This window comes from Ascidia mentula, chromosome 7, assembly GCF_947561715.1.
Source record: "Ascidia mentula chromosome 7, kaAscMent1.1, whole genome shotgun sequence".
Taxonomy (NCBI): domain Eukaryota; kingdom Metazoa; phylum Chordata; class Ascidiacea; order Phlebobranchia; family Ascidiidae; genus Ascidia; species Ascidia mentula.
Window position 1 is genome coordinate 8,006,487 of NC_138572.1, and position 15,076 is coordinate 8,021,562.

The window sequence follows — 15,076 nt, forward strand, 5'->3', positions numbered from 1 at the left end:
GGAAATAGCCTCGGTTAGAAATAACTGAAAATGTCTGTCACTCTGTCTGACACGAAGCAGGCGAGAATAAAACATTGTCTTTGGTTCACCATCTGATCTCAGCTTTTGTGCTGTCTATTCCTTTCACGTATCTGAAACAGTATCGTTTCCTTTCTTCGCATGGAAACACACGTACCTAAACTAAGCTCTAAATTATTCGAGGTTAAACACGTGGCACCGAAAATATCATTCCATGCTGCAGTGACACAAAATCAACAAGCAGGAGAGTGCCAACGCAAGCATAAACGCTAGATTTAACAGCAATTCAAGTCCAATATCATATTAAAGCATGTAATTTTGCTTTGCGCTCATTTCATTTCTAGGTATCGCAATTTTCTGACGAAGCGATTGTGAAACTGGTATCACCATTTTCGGGTCAACCACCCCATGTTGCTGAACGCGTCAAGGTTGCACTGTAACTGTTTTGCATCTGTGGACACAACTTATCCACTTCCTACCAACTCATAACTGCCAGCGGGCGCCATCTAGCGTGAACTGTCAAAGAGCAATAACACGCACAACAATAACAGCAAGTGTACATTAGTAAGTACACGTAAGATACCTGAAGGTAAAAAGTCCCTGATGGTGATAAGTCCCTGATGGTAATAAGGCCCGCTAGCCATATTTCTAAATGTACAAGAAAACGTCAGTTTCTGCGTATATCGCGGTAATATATATATCTACTATCGTCGGTTTACAAAGTCTGGGAAACTTTCATTCTATATCAAAATTGTTATGGTCAATAACCCATTTATTTAAGGCATATTGATTCACTTAATTTTTCAGTTACAAAAATTTAAAGTTTTTGTTAATATGACTTATGTTTTTTATGCACAGCAATGTTCAAAGTGTAAACTGAATTGCTATGAAGGTAAGTTAGTTTCGGTTTCGTATGTCGCCCCACGTGAGCAAAAAAAGGCCCAACATGTTTCTAACGTTTTCAGCGGCCTCTATCATATACTAAAAATAACCGGTATGCTATGAACCAAAATTTTTGATTTTCCCATAATAGTCTGTAACACCTTGCAGTCTAACCTTATGTTGTTTGTGTGTTGTTTCGTGTTGTGTATTTTAAGTTATAAAGGGATTGTAATATTGTATGAATCGGTTTCTTTGGACGTTATTTGGGATGTAACGTAGCAACAAACACTTTCATTGGCTTCTTGAGACTTGGAAAATGTTTTTACAAAACAACAAAATTTTGGGCCTTATTAAAAACATGGGCAGGTTTTAAAGCCTGCAAAATGTTTTGTTGCAAACGGACATTTCATCATAAGAAAACAGAAAACCTTACTGACAGTTTGATAGATGTTTAATATCTACCTTTTCTACTATCATGCCAAATTTGGATCCAAACTCTTCAACTTTTTTTAAGTTGGCTCTATGGAGACAGATGTGTTACTCCCAGACCACCTTTTGTGAATTTACCACATGATACTCGGAGCACACCCAGCAACACATCTGATGAGCCTTAAGCCTTTAACAAAAGGTTGGCGGCATAACATTGTAACAAGATCCACGTTTCTCCGACAGACGGATTCAAATGACTCGAACACGAACAACAAAGGTAGCACCTATTTCGAACCAGGATGAACTTCTTTGCGAACAATATTTCGCCATATTTACTTTGTAAACGTGTTTCAGTTATTATGACCTCATGCAGTTTCGCATTACTTATTTTAAAGTTCTCTTTCGAAGTACGGAAGTGATGAACAGACGAGAAAGTTAAGCTATAGTAAAACGTTCTCTGGAAAGTTCGTCTTGTTGATACCTTTTGGGTTGAACTAGTGCAGTGTTTCCCAACCGGTGGCACGCTAGCACCTTTCCGTAATTTGCGGATATAGTTCAAATTTAAAAAATCGTAAGTGATCTCAAAATGTTTATTACTTCATCCCCTGGGCGTCACAATTGTTTTACCTCCAAGTGGTAAGCACACACAAAATTTTGGGAATCACTGAACTAGTGTAATAATGCAGGTACCACAGTACAGTGGCAAAGCAAAACCGATCAGTCATAACTTCAACAAATGTCATGTCATAGTAGGCTGTAGCGTTTTTGGCGTTCCATGTAGTTGGCATTATTTGACAGCGGCGAATGCATTGTTGTAAAGGACCAATTATCACAAATACTTCGCCCGCTGGGACTTTTACTGCCAGGACCGAATTAAACCGCATTAGTAGCCACAACTGCGGGGAGTCTATTGTAGTTGGAACTAGTTTCAAGGTGGCCAGAGAATTGCCAGAGCCAAGAGCACAAGACATGTGGCCTAATTTGTAAACGCCTTTCAGAGCACACAAGAGAAACATTCGAAAGATGCGGACTGGGGTTTTGTGACAATGTTTCTGTGGAATCTGCTGCTGAAGAAAGGTTCGACGAACTACGGTATACATTTTTAATAGTCTCAGATTGATCAAGCGTTGAAGTAAGTCACCTTTGCTTGCTGAAGCAAAACATTGATTTATCAACATGTTGGCAGCATCATCCATTGAGTTTTCTGGAAAGGTTGTAAATTGTGGCAAATATCGTTGCATGGATGAGGTTCGATTTTACAAGAAATTAAGGTGTGGAATACAAAGCAAGGCGTTGTACCGTAAGACACTCAGATTGTCATTAAAATATATCAACATGGTGAGGTTAACAGAGCTTGTACTAAAAACAGAGCTTGAACTTAGGTCAGTTTATTATACTAGCACGGTGTCAAGAAAGTCGTTCATTGGGCTGATTGACTGAACAAACCCTCCATAACAAAACAATATAAATGCACCTAAAAGGCCGTCATTTTGAAATCAAAGCGGTTCGCGGTTGAATCCAATCAAGTCAACAACGGGACATGTTTGGACTCCCGTTTTAAACAGGATTATTGTTACAGAAAACAGCGATCCCGCTGTAAACAAGACCGAACCGCGAAGGTACAATTTCAAGCGACGAGGGGTAACCGAACGCGACGGCCTTTTTTTCCGGTTGACACCGAGCGAGTCGTGTAAACAGGCCGCGGAAAAGGCCGGTTACTTTCGTGCGCTCTATTACGATTCCTCGAATTTTACAATAACAAATCCCTACAGGCTTTCTCGAATAACTCGCCGACAGCACTTGGGGTCAAATGTTCCGGATTCAACTTCGTGTTCGGACAGATACATTTAGTATCCTAGCTGCTGTGGCTGAATTTGGCTGCTATTAGTGATAATGCGAGTCAGTGTGATTAATGCTTTAATGGAGTGGAGATGGAATTTCAGTCAGGCCATGCTACCGTGTTACAAAAGTTACTACAGGTAAAGTGCTACAACTTCAAAGAATACAACGGCTATTTTCGTTCCTCTGATTAATTGCCAGTGAGTCAGAGGTGTTGAGTTTGCACTTAAGGCGCTATTTTATCTAAATTAGATAACATTTTTGTCGCAGTGTTGAAACCAAATAAGAGAAAGCGTTTCGATCTTTCTTATTGTAAAAAAGCTCTTGGTTTTTATTGACTGTAACGCCCAAACGTGTTTCTCGCCGAATGCGTATTGTCTAAAATCACCAACCAAGTCTTGACGGTGCTAACAGTACAGTTGGTTTGACGAGTTATCCACTACTGTGCATTTATCGCCACCGCTATTACTCGTTGTATTAATACTTTTGTCGAATACTTAGTCGAATGTTCCATTACCTGTAATCCGGAAACATGGAATGGTTTTAATGCGAGAGGTGAAGAGCAGTCGGCGCAATTAACGCGTTACAATGAGATTTTTGCCGTAATAATGTGTTTGTTCCACCTGCGAGGTGTAATTGCTTGTTATCGCCGCCCCCTGTGACGTAATTAGCGGCCTCCGCATCGCCAGCAAATCTATAGTGGTCGATATTGAGATTCAGACTCCTCGAAGGATATCTTTTGTGTTAGGAAATGTACTTTGAACGTCGCACTATACAGTAGCACAGTTTGTAAGTGTTGACCTGTTTCGAGATTCGCCCAAGCTTCGTGGCCGATAGGGCGAAACGTGATATAGATTACAAATCTTTTTTTCAGTTTGCGTTGGTGTTAAAGTATAAATTTCACGCAAGTTTCACCTTTAAAGTATGATTATACGTCTATAGCTTCAGAGAAGAGGACGATAATCAAATCAACTCATGTTTATTTTGCAAAAAAGGCATCTACGCGTAAGAACAATATACAAAGAAATGAAATGGAATGGGCACCGATAAAACCATAAAGGTTATCAACTCGGGACGAAAGATGTAATATTTTTTTTTGTTGTTGTTAGCATTTTGTTTTTATCTACTGTTGGTAAAAGCTCATATTTTCATGCGGTTGCAGTAACCGAAACCGCAACCTGGTATAACAGTTATCGTTCGCGCTCGCTTAGGTAATTGCCGAGGTGTTAAATTTCAAGTTTAAAGTAAAATTAGCCACCATCGTTGCCGTGTCGAATCGTTAAGCGCTGGTACTGAGGTTTGGTTCGCGGGTAATCCTTTGCAGAACATTGGTGATTAGAAACCTATAGGCAGACGCCAGGGTGCTTTTCGAGTAAACGACGCCGTAGTGTGGGAATGCGGCAAGGCTCGGACATGTTAAAACACGTTTTGGTTTGCTGTCGTTGTGTTCAACTGGAAATTATCGGCCTTTTTGAAGTGCTGGCGTAAACAGGTTTCACGGTGGCTGGTTAAAGTTACACTTCGTCCTTTGATTGTGTGAACTAAAAACGTACACAAAATACTGCATTGTTTAAAGCTCATTTCTAAGGTCATTGTTTATGCATAAATGACTAAACTATTTGCGAAAATGCGGCACCGTGTACACGAATTGATTATAAAAGTAAAGTCTGGTGTCAAACATTTTTGCTATTTAGGCAATGTCAAGAATATATGTATTTTCTTATGAATGGTACCATAGCCACTCGAGCATAAAAAACGGCCCAACTTCCAATTGTTCCCATCGGTACTGAGATAACGGGTCGTAAGTAGAACCCAGCCAAACATCGATTAGTTTTCGCTTTACGTTGATTGTGGAGTGTTTAAACTCCCGACTAGAGGCCAAACGTAATACTAGACACCTCGCTAGAATCCGCATCGATTTTTCCGTGACGTAGTTTGTACGTGGTGTGTATAATCGATTATGAAGCAGGCCATAAATACTACATATTTTCTTGCCGGAAGTGAGTTCGTGTTTTCTAGTACTATCTTGTGTTGAACGTAAGTGTGAGTTTCAGGTTTAGGGGAGCATAGTATCGAAGATAAATACTTTTACATGGGAGCATATTCACACCAACGCCAGGATCTTCGTTTCATCCAAACTCCAATACAAGTTCGTTATCATGTTTGGCCTTTAACAGCATTATTTCCTTAATTCTTACCCAAGTTTTCCCCTCAGTATTAAACATGATGGTTTTTCTGAGAAAAGGTTTCGGCATTTTGTGGATAGTTTGTAAAACGGCAAAAACAGTCATAAAGAATGAAATAGATGCATGTTTATATGTCAATTAAAGTGTCTTTATCATAATTTCTGAACCTTTCCACCTAATTTTGTGCACAATGTCGTCAACCCTTCTCAATGGGATCAACTCTCGAACAAGCCTTATTTTGGCATATCTGTATCCTGGAGATAAACATACGTATTTGAAGGAAACAGATATAGGCGGTTAAACCTCTGGGAAACGCACCGCTGTCGCCTTTCCTTGGAGAGCCCTCAACGCAGCAACACTCAATTACACTCGCCAACCCCTTTGTTTGACTCTGTCCGCGCTGTTTTCGTGACCCTCATACAATACTCGTGTCAGGATTTGAACTGTTTTGTGTACTGAAATCGCGCGCAAGGCAAGACGGATGTTGTTTAGGGCCGAGTCGGGTCAGCGACTGCGCGCTGTGTAGTATTTAGTGAAGTTTCAATTTTGTCGTAAGACATATACATGGTAAGACATGTTTGATGAGATTTTGACAGAAGTGAATGCGTGTTTCATATTAGTGACAAAAAGCATGCTTTAAACATTTGTCATAAAAAAAACGGAGGTTTAGATAATGACTAAGTTTGTCTTTTGCGCAGCACTGTGTTACGTGGCACAGGTGTTGACGTGGGGCTGCTTCTAAAGCGAACGTTTTCACGAAATATCTAGAATTTGTATTTGAATGCCTTTAATCGTCGCTTGGTTACTGTGTTGATTTTATAGTGTTTAGTATGAAGGAAAGGAAAAAAACGTTATCGTCTTCAATTAAATATGTGACAATTCTTCAAACACTTGTATTATGTTGATACAATTTTAGTGGATGTATTAAAGTTACGTAGGTATTGGCAATTGCCTTGCCAAGCAATTACATCATTGTACTTTCACACACGGCTAGAATCACACATTGTTGGGATTCCTAGGCTACAACTGGACATCAGCTTAACTATTTGCGTAGCAATTCCCACTGCATACCTAAGCCGCCCCTTTAAAAAAGTTTCCCCGAGGCTTACAACCTATATCGTGTGTATCCCAACGCGAACCGAACACCACGGAACGCCGTCGCGAAGCGTCAGTACGCTACAGAGGGCGGAATCGAACATGGCGTTCGCTCCAACGACTGACCCTCCTGACCCCTGGGCTTAGACGAACTGACCTCTGTGATTTGTATTGCCGCCGCCAATTGAAAGCGTAGTCATCTTTTCATAACTTAATCCGCATTGATACCGCGCTCGTCGATCGTCGCGAGTAATGTTAACATCGTATCGATCGTGCCTGGTTGTATGGTCGACAACTTGGGTAAGATTTTATTTTGCAAATGTCAGAGGAGCGGTTTGGGCGTTGGGCTGTATTTGCAATGTTATCTTTGATCCATAGATTTTGCTATGAAATGTAAGTTATATTGCTATGGTAAAAAGTTTTTCTTTTATCATTTTCATCGCATTTCAGTTTTCAATGACACTGCAAATGTCCACTGAAACAAATTTCCAGTCAGTGTCTAGTAATGTAAGGTACGGGGAGTTCATCTTACACCAAAGGGTATGCTTAAGTAAATAATCAGGTTGGTTTTTGTATGCTGAATATCTGGACTATAATCATTTCTCGGTGAGTGTCGAGCTGCCCTCATGCTATTATTGATTTTTGTTTCACATTTTTTGTTGAATTAAACCATCAAAAACCTACATTAAGAATAAATGTTTGAACTTAACACTGTATTTATGTGTGTTGTATATGACCCCATGGTGATGAAAACGCGGTACCGGTTTGTGACGATTTTGCATTCCACGGCGTCCACATGGCCCGTCTAACTATTGTCACAAAATTATTGGTTTATCGATGCGGTATTGGCGTATTGGTTATTGGTTTAGAGCGCTTGCTCTTCCAGCGAGCTATAATTGTAAATTAAAATGGCTTTTCCTTGTTTGGCCTACAATGCAATTAGAATAACATCGCAGCTTCTGTTTAAATTGTATACCCAAGATGGCAAGGGAAGTGTTTTATGATGATGATAAAATGGTTTGAGCGATGCCAGCGTATTGCTGCACTGCGAGCGTCGCAACTTAATATGAAATATTCATGCACTCTGACGAAAATATGACACCATCTGTATATGCGCTGGTATGCAGGTGCAAGTGCTTACGTTGGTTAACGGCACAGCACAGTGAGGTCGTGCAAAAACGGTTTTGTCATAACCCGTGGGCAGAAGTGGTACGAAGTCGTATTTTAGATCTAAAGGAAACAGTACAGGATACGGTGGATTTAAGAGAACTTGCAGTTTAAGACGATCGCAAGCAATTAAGAGATTTTCATTTTGTTATGAAGTAACTCCGGTATATGCATGTACTGTCAGATAGACGTAGTCCATACAACTGTGTATATGCATCTAGCAGAATTAATGAATTGCTGAATTATTGTAACACAAAAGTACGACAAAAAATTGCTTTAGCTATTTCGAATTGTTGGAAATGTATGTGATTGCTTGGAAATCACAGTTAAAAGGGCATGTACAGTTTAGCCCGTGTTCATTGGCAACATCGACTACACAATTAATTCACATTTTAAATCGCACTGTTAACTGTAGAATGAGATTTATCGACAGAAAGCAACGCTATACTCCCAACCACATGGAATTACATGTTATCATACATGCGGTGGCCACCACTGGTGGCAATCGTGTCGGTATTGTAAACATATCGGTTATTACATTCGATAAAACGAGTACGTTGGAGAAAGCATGTTTTCCCAACGGAGAGAGTGGTTCATCACCTCCTTGTGCAACAGCAAACGGAGTGACACGATATTTAAATAGTCGATTGCTTTATTTGGAAGCGTTGCATCGTGGAATGTTTACTGCTGAGGGGGTAATTTTAATTTGTACACGTTTTAGTTTTGGGAAGCACAAAGTCGTATGTTCTTTGATGAAAGTTATGGAAGACGTGGCGTGAGAAGCATTGACAAAAAAGGCCCATACTAACAGAACGAAATTATACACGCAAGAAAGGTACTTGCTGCTACATATAGATATTTCGATTTTTGATCACGCAGAACATTAGCAATGTTATTTTTTGTTCTTGGAAACGTGTGACCATGTTATGTTGATAACTTACAGTTAGATGCTTGAAGTGAACATGCATCATTGATTCATCTACAGCTGGTGAAAAATGCCAGTAATAAGATCAATGACAGTATTGATTAAAGTTGGCGTTAGGGAATGATAAAATATGCCCTTAAATGCGAAACCTTTTTCCTTATAAAAACGTCAACACTTTAGCTCGCCGGGAGCCAAATGCTAAACAAAACCGATTTCCATTTGCCGACTGATTTTATCAAGCGTCAAGGCCGTCTTATTATCAGCAATGTCAAAGCAAGCGCCTTTGTCCGTTAAATGGACAAGACCTCGACATCGTTAGCTTTTGTATTGTTGTGGATGTTATGGCGAGACTGCGGTTACCATTATAATACAGCGGGCATGTTTAACGTCAAGTTCCTGTACTTGTGCGTTGCGGGGTTTCCGCCTGTGCCTGAGCGGCGCGATAGTCTTTACAGTATTTTGTATGCGCGGCATTTACAGTAAAGCAGTTTCCTTACGTAATGCATATGCAGGTGACAAAGTGCTCAAATGACAAATAGTTTTCGGCCGCAGTGTTTTGATGGTACACATACTTGAAGATACTGATTTGTGTAATCTGCAAGTTTAACTAAGCCCATTCACGGCAACTAACTAATGCAACATTACGCTATATGTAGAAGGTTAGCACAGGTTCCTGGCAGGAAACAGACAAGACGCCAACAATCAACGAGTTTAAACCGTTTAAGATTGGTGTGGTAATATATTCTGCATCAAAGTAAGGTATACACAGTATGTATGAATGACGCAGTGTGTATTCGGCAAATATCCGTGTCTTGATAACCGTATGTCAGCAGCAGGCAACCCTACAGCTTCCGACCACAATGACAAATCCCTTTACAGAAAATCCTAATTTATGACCGTATATCCAAACTCTGTTGCCGCAATGCCTTTGTTAACCAAGGTGCCGGTTGGGATCGTTTAATAGGGCTAACATTTTTACGTTATCCTCAGGCTACGAGTAGGACCGGAGCTCTCTGTTGATACAAGATAGCACACGCCTATGCGTCCACTATCAGCGCGATAGGGAAGTCAATATTGCTTCAGCGGCACAGAAATACCCCGTCGATCTGTTTTCGGGTTTATGGTCTTGCACGTTGGCGGGAAATTGAAGACGTTAATCTTCAACTAAGGGAAGGATTTCTTTTCTAGCAAACTTCACTATGCATACATGGCCTTGGAATGACTATAGTGTTGTTACGAATCTTTGTGCAGATTGTTAATGCAGGTGAAACAGAACCATTTTGTTCTATTGTCTGACAGGACAATTGGTTGTCGCTTAAAATAATATATGACGAGAAGGAGTTCGCTAAACACGTTAAAATGATTACGAATTTTACAGTGAATAGTATATGAGCGCTATATAAGTCAAAGTATCACAGAACATGGATAATTGTGTTTTAGCAAACCTATGTGATAGAAACACTGTATACTGGCGCTTTATGTTTGTATTACGGTTCGTATAACTATGCAAATCAGTTTAATTAGTAGAATTATGCCAGCCTCTTGTATGATTTATTCAGTTAGCTAAAAAAAACAAGTGTTCGGACAATATTAGGAAAATAGTCACCTGTACATACGTACATTTTGCCCAACAGACATGGTCAGTAACTACAACAGAACAAAAATTCAACAGTTACCTCGCGGTTTCGGCGCAATAAATTGCAACGAATCGCTTTAATGCCTACACAATTTCGGTAAAAACACATTTTGCGACAAGTGGGTCGATATCGTAGCGCAATTAAACCCACCAGCAAGGGCACGACGCCTAACAATTGGTAACAAGCTGGATACGATGCTAGGTTTTAGCGAGGACATGTCAACGCGGGTCGCTAATTGTTCGTCTAATTGGGCGACGCGATGGTGAAGGCTATTAATGGAATATAAAGCGACCAGTGGCGGGGGGTGTTTGTTTTAAGGTGCCCGCTGACGAGGTAGACACGCGCGTGGGCACGTGTTCGCCATTGGAGAATGGCGACAAGTGCTTTTTGTGCGTTATACGGGCAAGAGACGGAAAGGCCAACAGATGTCGAGGGCGGATTTAAGATTGAGAGCGACTGAGACTGCTTATTAGGTATATTGGACGACGCAACGACATTGTCCGAGTAAGCTTTTGTATGTGGTCAAGAAACAGAGATGCAATTGTGAGTTTTTATGTGGCAAGAGCAGGTTTAAATTTGTAAGTTTTATTAGTTACTCATTAAGGTTACGTATTTTGCTTCTTTCAATGCATAACAGTATTAACTGCCAGGAAGAATATAGTGTAAAGTTTCATTATAGAACATCAGATCCTTGTTTCTTTTCGCGAAGCTGTGGAAAACATGTGTTTTGGCACAGTTTGAATAAAATTGGGTGTATTCATTGGCATTTGAATCGACAACATTATATGGTTTCATCTGTGCGTTAGCCGTAATGTGTACAAGATTTTCGTGCAAACGAAAAAGGATTTAATGTGATTTGATTATTCAGGTTGCATCCATGTATGTGTAAAGTTATTTAAAAACTGATATGAATTGTGCACTCTGCTGTTGAGAAAATGAAGAATTGAATCGACCATAGAAAAATTATGAGTACCTCGGGCGTGGGTTCGACTTTCGCCGCTACAGCACCAACAACATCAGGTATAGTAACCAATACCAATATATCGATTTGATCGTAAAATACCCATGTGCACAACTTTGAACAACATCCAAAATATTGAAGTGTATGATTTGTTTAATGAAACGGGAACTACCTCCACTGAAAAATGGCAGACATTTTTGATAAGCTGATAACAGATAATAAAATGCCAAGTCGCATCTAGTTAAAAGAAATACAAGTTAAGCCCGTGCAAGTAAACTCGGCCTATCTCACGAGTCTTCGTCTAGACACCTGATAGAAAATCGACCAAGGAAACAGATGCTTTCACCAAACCGAACTACTAAATAATTTATATTGTGCCGGCTGAATATTCACACGTTGTGTATTGGAATGATCTCAAAGGATATTTTACAATCCGCGTGCGGATTAAAAAATAACCTGTACGGATATATGCTGCACTTAGGCTGCATGCAAAAGCAATACCAGGGGCTTTAAACTTTAACTTGCTCAAACTGTTTAATATCACATGCAAGATAACGTGTACGAATATATGCTCTACATTTGTCAAAAGTAATGCAAGGCTTTTGAAATATAAACCATGCACATTCACAAAAACTGTGCTTGTTTAAAAACTCTTATATATCCCCGTTAACTGCAATATATATTACCGTACCCAGTCTTATGCTGCTGGACTGACCCAATACACAGTCCATTCTTCCATGATTCATAACCGAAAATTATTTGCAATTTTGTAGGAACAGAAAGCGGAGGCGACAACACCGTTGTCATAGTCACACTTGTGGTTATATTCGTCGTTCTAGTAATTGCTGCAATCGGGCTTCGAATTTGGTAAGTACGTATGTAATACGTGTGCGCTCCAACTGTATTCACTGGCAAGTTTTACTCCGAAACAGAACTGTATATGAACACGGGAAGCAGTATGTGTTCCTTTCTTCTGTTGAAGACACAGAGCAAGAATTGAAACGCGTAACCTTAAGCCGTTTTAATTGTTGGTGATGTAATACACCACACAACCGATTAATTTAACCGATTAAACGCCATGTGCGTGAGATAAAGGAATACTAGGAGAGAATTACAAAAAGAATGTTTCTGTGGATTTTAAAAACGAGAAACTGTTATTTGTGTGTGTGAGGGGGTAAGAAATAACCAAAAAGATCAGCGGCACCGACGTAGTTGGCGCGAGGTCGTGAACACAGTGATACGACCTTATATCGTCCACAGGAATCGCTGGAAAAAAGCGCAATTGGAATCGGGCGGGGCCAATAACAACGATTTGCATTACTTACACTGCTGGTACTGAGTTTCGGTGCCAGCCACAGCGCTTTCGCTAAAACAGGTTTACGCATGTTCCGCCATGGCGAGTACACTCCGTGTCAGTTCAATTTTCGTGTGTGATTTCACTTGTGTCGATGTTTCGAAAAGAAATCACATGTGTGTTCAAGTGTGTGCTGTGCGTTCTCATGAGTGATCACAGCATAAGCCCTTGAAGACTTCTCGAAGGCTTGCTTTATTGTGATCTGCCTTGATTATCTGCACTGAGATTTTTTACTATAATGTGAGCATCTCATTTCTTCAACACATCACCAGCATTTCGTAACAGCTTCTTGTCATATTTATAATTATCACGTGGCAAAAGCCGTGGATCCACAACATACTAATGTTTTTTTTTGCAATGTTTAGGTGGTACCGACGTAAACACGGCCACTACCCGAGTCTATGCTGCAAGCGTTCCCAACAGAAACCTGCCAACTTGCGGCCGTTTGGAGACAAGACAGTGGCCGCTAGATGGCACATTAACAACAACAATGACCCGAACATGTCCCGCCAAACCATTGCTTCGCACCACGCCGACTACAGACTGCCAACGCCTGTCTCCGACAAGAAAGTTGTTACTGTAACGGAGACAGTCACAAAAGACAAGTCGCCCACTCACAAAACGTCGCAGGTCATCGCGACTGAAAACGTTCGCGATTCGCCCGGCAGAAAGTCGATTGAAATCACTACAAGAGGCAAGGGTCGACGAAGCTCGCGCGAATCTAGACGTAAGAGCAAGGACTCACAGAAACTGCCAAGCGATATTGGTTTGTACCAGGATCGCACCCTTCCAGCCACGCTGATGATGACAAATGAATCGAAGATACAAATGTTTGCCAAAGAAAACACCAACCTTAAACGTTCCAACTCGGCCACATTACGCAAACCTTTAAATACAACTTTACAGTCTGTGGAACAACGACGGCCGTATTCCGTTAACATCGAGGTGTACAATGACTTTTCCGGCGACCAGGCCTTAGACAAGTACCCAGAGGAACGAAGCACGCGCCATCTATCTGCCATATCATCACAGCTCAGTAGCAAACCTAGCAATACTTCGGATTACGTGTCTGACGTCGAAGGATGTGAAGGAAAAGGGTGGAGGAAAAGAAAAAATGCTTCGCGCTTAAGAATGGCCGATCGTCGTAAGAGAGTCTCGGACTGTGATTCTGCCTTCCACGAGTGCTCTGTTATCGAAAACGAGGACATTGTGGAGATGTACGAGAGTGAGATAGGTGAGGCCATGGAAGCCCTTCGTCAAGATATGAGGAGCAGCGGAGCCCTGCGCTTGCCTAAACTACCCTTTGATGAGCGTACCGAGTCCCAGCAGAACACAATGCGGTCTGAGGTCTTAGCGTCGGTGCTCCACCAACAGGAAAGCGACGACTCTACATTCGAGAACCAACAAAGTAGCGATACGGAGAGTATGGCCGATTCTTGCACGACGCGCAGAAGCTCAAAAAGTAAACGGTTTATGCGTCAATACGACAGCGATGGTGGAGCAAGGTTGAGCTCAAGAAGAATCAAGGCGAAGAGCAAAAGGCGACACAAGGGACACCGTGCGTCCAGCGACGGGTATGCGTCCGAACCAGGTTTTGTTACGTCACGAGCACCTTCTAAACGACGAACGAGGCGCCTGAATTTGGATACTTATCCTGATAGTGAGCAAGACAAACCTCGAGAAACTGTAGGGGATTGTAGTTCGGACGATAAAGGCGAGGTTTTTTTTTCGTCGGTGGAGCCCAAGCCAAAGGTTAAGAAACCGCAAAACGCAGCTAGAAAAAAGAACATCAAATACAAGACAACGTCCCTGACATCCCCAACTGGAAGCGGAACTGTGATAGAAATGCCTATCTACTCGCAAGCCACGTGGGCAGGGCCTGGGACCACAATCAGCACGAAAAAGACGCCTACGAGGCGAGTGGCGGCAAAACCGCGTCACAGAAGCGAGGGCGCTGTTCTGAATGACCCAAATCGTCCACAATCCGCAAGAACGCACTCGAAACACAAGCGCGCAGGACGGAAGTTAAGTATAGGAGGCGGAGGGCGCTATATCTGTGAATACGGAACCCTACCGGTCGATCTGAGTAAGCTTCCCCCGGATTTAATCGCAAAACTCGGCGGCCGACCAGACCGTTTGCTCGAGCCTTTGGATCGACTGAATTTCGAAAAGCTTTGTCGCCCTCTACCGACAGTAGGAGAGGTGGAGGCAAAACTTAGCGCCCGAAGGTTGGTGGCGGAAAAACTCTGTCTGCCACCCGGTCACCGTGACAGAGAAATATTGTCACAAACGTATGAGCTTGAGTCGACAGGTCTTGTCATGACAGACCTTTAAACCATTGCGCGAAGATTGACCTTTAACTGAACCTTTCTTTCGTCAACATGTTCCTTTATTTTGACCGCTGTCGATATTTGTATGCCACTGCGTCTTGTATTATAAAAATGACCACACAGGAAAATAAACCGTTACCCATTTGAAGCAGCCAAAGATATAACGGTTTTCCGGTATCGTGTCTAATTTTTTTTTCGCGACATCGTCGTGTTGCAATTGCGGTCGTACATTTTTTTTAATAAACTTTGTGTC

At 41.5% G+C, this 15,076-nt stretch overlaps 1 protein-coding gene across 1 annotated transcript; it reads left to right on the forward strand.

Annotated features, from left to right (window-relative positions):
- Nucleotides 1-11,050: 11,050 nt before the first annotated feature.
- On the forward strand, nt 11,051-15,076 carry LOC145908435 (uncharacterized). The gene is made up of 3 exons (XM_082995715.1): nt 11,051-11,198; nt 11,913-12,006; nt 12,859-15,076. The coding sequence occupies exons 1-3, from the start codon at nt 11,144-11,146 to the stop codon at nt 14,825-14,827; spliced, it is 2,118 nt and encodes a 705-aa protein (XP_082851841.1). The 5' UTR covers nt 11,051-11,143; the 3' UTR covers nt 14,828-15,076.